Here is an 8729-nt window from a genome sequence, read left to right as displayed (position 1 = left end):
ATCCAGACCTGAAGGAACTGGATCCCTGTTGTTGGGTCGTGGGTTTGAGGGTTTGAGGGTTTGAGGGTTTTAAGGTTTGAGGGTCATTGTGGATCCACCACGTCTTTACTGACAACATGGACTCCTTCAGAGCTTGAAGACCGGATGAATATTAGCTCAGAAAACCTGAAGACCTTTTCACACAGAATGAATTTCATTAAAAACAACTTGTGTTGTCGTGCCATAAATCTGAATGAGGCCATAAAAAAAGCTGCAGTCAGCATCGTCTGCAGATTTAAAGGTCAAAAAGCAAAAGCAATAGTTCTAAATCTGTTCTCAGATCATGCAGATATCATCCCAACACAATTGGTTCACATAAAAACTACATTTTAATCTGCTTTATTTGTATGTGAATGTTAACGTGTTTTCTGTGCTGCAGGTAAAGCTCCTCACTTCCTGCGTCTGCAGAACGTGGAGGTCAACGTGGGTCAGAACGCTACATTTCAGTGCACCGCCGGAGGGAAATGGTCTCAGCACGATAAGCTGTGGCTGCAGGTCAGTTCTTCTTATCAGCACACGCACAACTTTAACAAACACACATCCACACACTCTAAAATACTGTGAACATAAAGCTGACTGGAAGAACTCTTCTTTGTAAAGGGAAGTAGTAATAATCATGACTTTACATTTAACAAATGCAGTTATGATTTATTTATAGCATTTTATTTGAAAAATTAAATAAAAATGAAAGCACACTGTGTTGAACATCCCCAGCTTCCCTGCTCTATTTCAGAACTGATTAAATGTCCCTGTTCTGATCTGCACCGATGACTCCACATCTGTACAAGTGTGTGTGTGTGTGTGTGTGTGTGTGTGTGTGTGTGTGTGTGCGTGCAACCAGGCATAAACACTCAATCTAGTGTACATGTGCTCTGGCAGCATGTTCTCCGAGCACAGAGAGCTGCAGTGTTCAGTAATACGACCGGTGACCCTGCTGTCTGCTGGTCTGTTGGGGGAAACATGTTCCTTTAAATTGGCAGAAAATACCACAGAAGAAGAAGAAGATTGGATGTGGAGATGTGGGGATCGTATGCAAAGCAGTGTGTTTAGTTTAGTCGATGTGGGCTCATGACTGCGATGTGATTTTAAAAGCGCGAACTGATGAAAACCTGAATCCTTTAGAAACTCCGAGCCCTGATTGGCTGAGCTCACTGGAGTCGTTTCTCTCTAGTGATAAGATCACCGTGGACCAACATTAAACCTCATTACATTAACCTCTTGCACCCCAAGGCTGGGGGGGGGGGGGGGGGGGGGGGCGAAGAGTACACACATGTAGTACAAATTACTTCTGAGAACGAATGAAATGATATTTTAAAATATTTTAAAAACCTACAATGACGAAGAGATTCTGATCAAATGGACCATGTAACCTATTTTAATCACTCAAAAACATATATATACACAAAGTACTTCAAGATACTACAAGTACTACCACAATTTCACCTATTTCTCGCCAGGAGAAGGCGAGCAATGTTCCCCGTTACCGATCCAGCCGCGATCTACGGGACTTTCACACACACACTGCATATCCATGAGCACGAGCACAAGACACTGAGACGAACCATAGCTTCCCAATTCTTCTACTTTATTAACAAACTATTATAAAGTTACAATTATTCTCCCTCGGATCAACACACAGCGCATCATCATAAATATTGAAACGCTTCGTACCTTTTAGATGTTTTTCAGGAACAAAATCGCATCCACTTGCATCCAATTTCAGTTTTGGCCAATGGGTTTGACCCATGGGGGCGGATCACGGTTTTCAATTATTTTATTAGCTTAAAATTTAGTCAAACAACTCAAAGAACATATGACTACACTGCCCAGAGTCTGCCGGGTTCAGAACTGTGTCACATGCGCAAATCATCCGACCACAGGCTGTGTGAGGTTCAATTGCATCACGTAAAACTGAAACTCTGACAAAGATGAGCCATGTTTTACAGGTTATCATAGGGCCCAGGCTCTCTGATGCCAAACTGCTGTATTAGATAGATTGAACACTATTAGTGATAAAAGAAGTGAAATATATAGTTATATAGTATATAAAAGTAGAATAAAACAGCTATACGTGCTGCTTCCAAAATCAGAATTGACGTTGGCTGACCTCAGCTGACCTTGATTTCTCAGGCATCCTTCACTCTATCAAAGGACTGCTGACGTGTTGTGATATGATTTGGGAGACTTTAAGTCTTCGTCTGCATCATTTCAAATCAATAAAAGTGCTTTTTAGGCAGAAAAAAAAAGGCGAACCTGAAGATTTTCAATTTGAGCTGTGTGTAACATTCATTTCAGCATTTACCAGTAACATATACACTGATATGTACACATATTAAAATAATCAAAGCTCACTTTTAGTTGTGTTATTATGACATTTAAATTATTCAAATAGTAGTTAGAGATTTACACTCTCTTGAGTACGGGTATGACATTTTCGATCAGAGGTCTCAAAAGAGGCTTAGGGTTCAAGAGCACCTGCAGCTCTGAGAATAACTAATGCATGACGCTCTGGTCTTTTTCCCATCATGCAGCAGTGGAACGGCAGAGACACGGCGCTGATGGTGACCCGGGTGGTGAACCACCGACGTTTCTCTGCGACCGTCAGCGTCGGCGACACGTCTCAGCGCAGCACCAGCCGGTACCGCTGCGTCATCCGGTCGGACGGAGGGTCGGGGGTGTCCAACTACGCCGACCTCATCGTTAAAGGTTTGTTCTGATCTGAGGAGGAGGAGGAGGAGGAAGAGCAGGAGGAGGAGGAAGAGGAGTAGGAGAAGGAGAACCACAGCCCGGAGAGCCGGAGTGCTTGTGATGAATTTAAATGAGGGAAAGAAGAGCGGCGCGTGACACATCTGATCAGTGCTGATGCAATAAAGTGGGACAACTTCTTTCATGGGGAGTAAGTGAGAAACAAGTGTGTGTGTGTGTGTGTGTGTGTGTGTGTGTGTGTGTGTGTGTGTGTGTGTGTGTGTGTGTGTGTGTGTGTGTGTGTGTGTGTGTGTGTGTGTGTGTGTGTGTGTGTGTGTGTGTGTGTGTGTGGTTGGCTGCTGCTCATTAGTGCTGTGAGAATGCTGAGGACAGAATACTGAACAGACTTCAGATCACTGACTAGAACTCCCAATGAGCCTCCTTTCTCTCATGTTCTCGTCTTTTCTCTCAACGTTTGGGATCGATTTGTTCATTTAAAAGAAATCAAAACATTTTGTTTAACTCAAAGAATATTTTAGAGGTTCCTGTGAGTTCAGCAGTAGTTCAGCAGGTCTACGGGGATCTTTTTCCTCCTACACCCCTAAACCCTTTGGCTGTGCACTGTTTTAGTTTCCATGTGTTCTAAAGACCTTCTAAAGACCTAAAGTTCTTCTAAAGTTGTTCTAAAAACCTTCTAAAGACCTTCTAAAGACCTTCTAAAAACCTTCTGAAGTCGTTCTAAAGACCTTCTAAAGACTTTCTAAAGACCTTCTAAAGACCTTCTAAAAACCTTCTGAAGTCGTTCTAAAGACCTTCTAAAGACCTTCTAAAGACCTTCTAAAGACCTTCTGAAGTCGTTCTAAAGACCTTCTAAAGACCTTCTAAAAACCTTCTGAAGTCGTTCTAAAGACTTTCTAAAAACCTTCTAAAGACCTTCTAAAGACCTTCTAAAGACCTTCTAAAAACCTTCTGAAGTCGTTCTAAAGACCTTCTAAAGACTTTCTAAAGACCTTCTAAAGACTTTCTAAAGACCTTCTAAAGACCTTCTAAAGACTTTCTAAAGACCTTCTAAAGACCTTCTAAAGACCTTCTAAAGACTTTCTAAAGACTTTCTAAAGACCTTCTAAAGACCTTCTAAAGACTTTCTAAAGACTTTCTAAAGACCTTCTAAAGACCTTCTAAAGACCTTCTAAAGACTTTCTAAAGACTTTCTAAAGACTTTCTAAAGACCTTCTAAAGACTTTCTAAAGACCTTCTAAAGACCTTCTAAAAACCTTCTGAAGTCGTTCTAAAGACCTTCTAAAGACCTTCTAAAGACTTTCTAAAGACCTTCTAAAGACTTTCTAAAGACCTTCTGAAGTCGTTCTAAAGACCTTCTAAAGACCTTCTAAAGACTTTCTAAAGACTTTCTAAAGACCTTCTAAAGACCTTCTGAAGTCGTTCTAAAGACCTTCTAAAGACCTTCTAAAGACTTTCTAAAGACCTTCTGAAGTCGTTCTAAAGACCTTCTAAAGACCTTCTAAAGACTTTCTAAAGACCTTCTAAAGACTTTCTAAAGACTTTCTAAAGACCTTCTAAAGACCTTCTGAAGTCGTTCTAAAGACCTTCTAAAGACCTTCTAAAGACTTTCTAAAGACCTTCTAAAGACTTTCTAAAGACCTTCTGAAGTCGTTCTAAAGACCTTCTAAAGACCTTCTAAAGACTTTCTAAAGACCTTCTAAAGACCTTCTAAAGACTTTCTAAAGACCTTCTAAGGACCTTCTAAAGACTTTCTAAAGACCTTCTAAAGACTTTCTAAAGACCTTCTGAAGTCGTTCTAAAGACCTTCTAAAGACTTTCTAAAGACCTTCTAAAGACCTTCTAAAAACCTTCTGAAGTCGTTCTAAAGACCTTCTAAAGACCTTCTAAAGACCTTCTAAAAACCTTCTGAAGTCGTTCTAAAGACTTTCTAAAAACCTTCTAAAGACCTTCTAAAGACCTTCTAAAGACCTTCTAAAAACCTTCTGAAGTCGTTCTAAAGACCTTCTAAAGACTTTCTAAAGACCTTCTAAAGACTTTCTAAAGACCTTCTAAAGACCTTCTAAAGACTTTCTAAAGACCTTCTAAAGACCTTCTAAAGACTTTCTAAAGACTTTCTAAAGACCTTCTAAAGACCTTCTAAAGACCTTCTAAAGACTTTCTAAAGACTTTCTAAAGACCTTCTAAAGACCTTCTAAAGACCTTCTAAAGACTTTCTAAAGACTTTCTAAAGACTTTCTAAAGACCTTCTAAAGACTTTCTAAAGACCTTCTAAAGACCTTCTAAAAACCTTCTGAAGTCGTTCTAAAGACCTTCTAAAGACCTTCTAAAGACTTTCTAAAGACCTTCTAAAGACTTTCTAAAGACCTTCTGAAGTCGTTCTAAAGACCTTCTAAAGACCTTCTAAAGACTTTCTAAAGACTTTCTAAAGACCTTCTAAAGACCTTCTGAAGTCGTTCTAAAGACCTTCTAAAGACCTTCTAAAGACTTTCTAAAGACCTTCTGAAGTCGTTCTAAAGACCTTCTAAAGACCTTCTAAAGACTTTCTAAAGACCTTCTAAAGACTTTCTAAAGACTTTCTAAAGACCTTCTGAAGTCGTTCTAAAGACCTTCTAAAGACCTTCTAAAGACTTTCTAAAGACCTTCTAAAGACTTTCTAAAGACCTTCTGAAGTCGTTCTAAAGACCTTCTAAAGACCTTCTAAAGACTTTCTAAAGACCTTCTAAAGACCTTCTAAAGACTTTCTAAAGACCTTCTAAAGACCTTCTAAAGACTTTCTAAAGACCTTCTAAAGACTTTCTAAAGACCTTCTGAAGTCGTTCTAAAGACCTTCTAAAGACCTTCTAAAAACCTTCTAAAGACCTAAAGACCTTCTAAAGACCTTCTAAAGACCTTCTAAAGACCAGGAGCCAATACCCGACACAGAACTATGTTTCACATGTTGCACTAGCAATCAATGTGCTTTGTAATGGAACTGCAATAAAAACACAGTAGGACAAGAGAATCAGAGAATACATGATGATAAATATAGTAATTTAAATAAATGATATTCAATAATAATCAAAAGCAGTCCTCTCCTTCCTCTTCCACCCCTCTCTGTCCCTTTGTGAGAACATTTACATCCTGTGAAGTGATGAAGATACATGAAGCTCTTCATCACTTGGTTAGATCGATGCTGTGAGGAGGTCATACTACAGCACACACACATCACCTCCTCACTATGCTAACCAGTTAGCACCTCCTGCTACAGTCTTTGTATTCATGCATGTTTTTACACGGCAGATTTCTTTGTATTGTCTCGTGTCCTTTAACACAGAAGATAAGCAGCAGAAAACATGGAGGTCTTTGAGATGTGAGCTGACTTTATGCTTCGTTGCTACACATTCTCTTTTTAGCAACATTCTGTGTTGAACCTCCAAACACCTTTATTGATCCTTTTGGGAAGTGATCAGAAACATGAAGTATAACATCACCACTTTGTGATCCTTCTTCATGTTGTGAACTAATGTCCTTTTTAACAATAAAAGCTTACAGTGAGGTTTAAATATACAAAACACCTGATTTATTTTCTATTAAACATTAACATATCTTATTACTATATCTTTATCTGGTGCAGTGAGGACTGAGCCGTTTGTGGTTAATGGAATTTAAATTACATTTCTGAAATACATTTCGACGAAGAGGCACTCCGACCAGAATTATGTTCTCAATGCATATTTGGTTTGAATTATGCTGTTAACCTTATTTGGTGTGAAGGATGTTTTAATCTTGAGGGATCCTCTGTGTGTGTGTGTGCGTGTGCTGTTTTGATTAGATGATAGTCCAGGGACTGAAACTGTCATTACCATCTGTTAGCAGAACACACACACTGCACTCCTGAGAACGTCCAAATGTATGTGTGTGTGTGTTTGTGTGGACCTCATAGTAAAGGACATATTAAACCATTTTCAACCCTCAGTGAGAATGTACAAGTATTCTATTGTGGTATTATTAGGGCCCGAGCACCGACGTAGTCGGAGCGGAGTACCTATTGTTATTCTAATGTTTATTATTACTTTGCCAGTTTCGTCGCAAAAAGGAGGTGCTTGGGATACTGGCATTTTTTATTTATTTGGCATGCAAGCCAGTTTTTGCGAAAATTGCAGTCTGATTGTGTTGTCCAGCTGCGGTATGAAATATTGGCTCGCTAGCGACCCTATTGAGTAGCCCCAACATTGGGTTTCACCTAGCTGTATGAAATTTGGTAGGATTGTGGAAAGTGATGGGACGTACAAAAAATCCTCTTGGAATTTTTCACTAAACCAAACAGGAAGTCGGCCATTTTGAATTTTATGACATTTTTGGACCATTTGAAGGAGCCCTACTTTAACTCCTCCTCCTAGAGATTTAACCCGATCGACTTCAGATGTTTTCAGTCTGCTCTTGAGACCTTGGCATTTAAAAGTTACTCAAAGATCAAAAAGTTATCGTACTATGTATCCGTGGCGTGGCGGCAAAAAAACACCATCCGCCACGAAACAGGAAGTTGTTGTAACTCGGCCGTACATTGTCTAATCTGCTCCAAATCTCTCATATGTCATAACACCCTGACTCAGAACACATCTACATGACAACTTAGAATCATAGTAAGAGCGCCACCTAGTGGCAACAGGAAGTTGTACGTTTTGTACTTTGACATCCTGCTCCTCACAGATTAATCAGATTCCTCTCAAATGTTGTCAGAAAAGCCTTCAGACCTTGATAATGCTTCATTGTGAAGATTGTAAGAATTTGTTAAGACATCTGCAGGTTAATTATGTATAATAGTCATAGTGCCACCTACTGGTGACAGGAAGTTAAAGTTAAAGTAAGAAGTTCATAATGCCAGTTCATGAAGCTTTTGATGTTTCTTCAAACGCCGTTGCGACGCAGTCTTTGCCGTGAAAAACGAAGGTAATTTTGAGGGGCTAAAAATGCTCGAAACATAAGCAAACTTGGCCAACAGATTTAAAGACCAAAATGTAGTTATATAATATGATTTTATTCGTTCAGAGTGGCAAATCGGCTCATTAGCGCCCCCTACAAAATTTCGAAGAAGCAGCCCTCGTAGTACATTTCACATAAATGTATATAATTTGGTGGGCACATAAATCACATTTGGACTTAAAAAAAAGTCTCTTGAAGCCATGCTCTAAACCCAACCGGGAGTCAGCCATTTTGAATTATGTATGAATTTCTCGTGTTTTTCTTCCATTTCCAGGTGCTGTACTACGAACTCCTCCTAGGGAATTAATCCGAACATCTTAGAATTTGGTCAGAACAATCTAAAGACCTTAGCGATTAAAAGTTACTAAAAGCTTGAGGTTTCATTGAACAACGTGGATTTGGTGTGGCAGCCATTTTACATGGTTCACCATCATCCATCAAGCTGTTGTAACTCAACTGTACTTTGTCAAAACTGTCCCAAACTTGACATGGTTGATGACTGTCATGACTTCAGGACTTCTGCATGGCAATATTAACTCATAGTCATAGCGCCACCTACTGGCAACCACGGACGTAAGCAGGATTCTATAAATACAGCGGCCCAAACACTTATTACAAGGGTTTGTGGGCACACCATGAGAAAAAGACTTCTCTGATCTAAATATGTGCAAACTAAGATTTTTGGAGAGCAAAAGTTAGATAACAAAGGTTCTCAACCCGTCAGTGGACATTAGAATAAATGATCTGTCCAGAGCTTCTACAGGAGAATCAGGTTAAATATTACAATGAATGCTTCACATTACAATCTAAAGTTACAGAAGAGCTTAACATGAAAACAGTGTTAAATTAAAGTGTTCAAGTAAAAGCAAATACACACTGTTCTGTTAACTTTCATGTAAGTCCAAATACAATCAGCAGCACAGCAGGGAGCTGAACCCCATCCCATAAACTGACAGTCTGTTATGTTAAAAACACTGAAGCGCATTCACGCACATTCATTTTCTTGATGATCTTAACAGGCT

The 8729-nt window shown here is 39.4% G+C and overlaps 1 protein-coding gene across 1 annotated transcript in view; it reads left to right on the top strand.

Moving 5' to 3' along the window:
* Positions 1 to 426: 426 nt before the first annotated feature.
* Positions 427 to 8729, top strand: part of ptprt (protein tyrosine phosphatase receptor type T) — a gene marked incomplete at its 3' end in the record, with an annotated part of 196071 nt that continues 187768 nt past the window's right edge. The window contains exons 1-2 of the mRNA XM_079185368.1: positions 427 to 534; positions 2571 to 2745. Coding sequence (XP_079041494.1) covers positions 2598 to 2745 — 148 coding nt within the window. The 5' untranslated portion in view covers positions 427 to 534; positions 2571 to 2597. The remainder of the gene's footprint in view (positions 535 to 2570; positions 2746 to 8729) is intronic.

Source organism: Pholis gunnellus (genome assembly GCF_910591455.1).
Source record: "Pholis gunnellus genome assembly, chromosome: 3".
NCBI lineage: Eukaryota > Metazoa > Chordata > Actinopteri > Perciformes > Pholidae > Pholis > Pholis gunnellus.
This window is presented reverse-complemented; position numbering and strand designations above follow the sequence as displayed.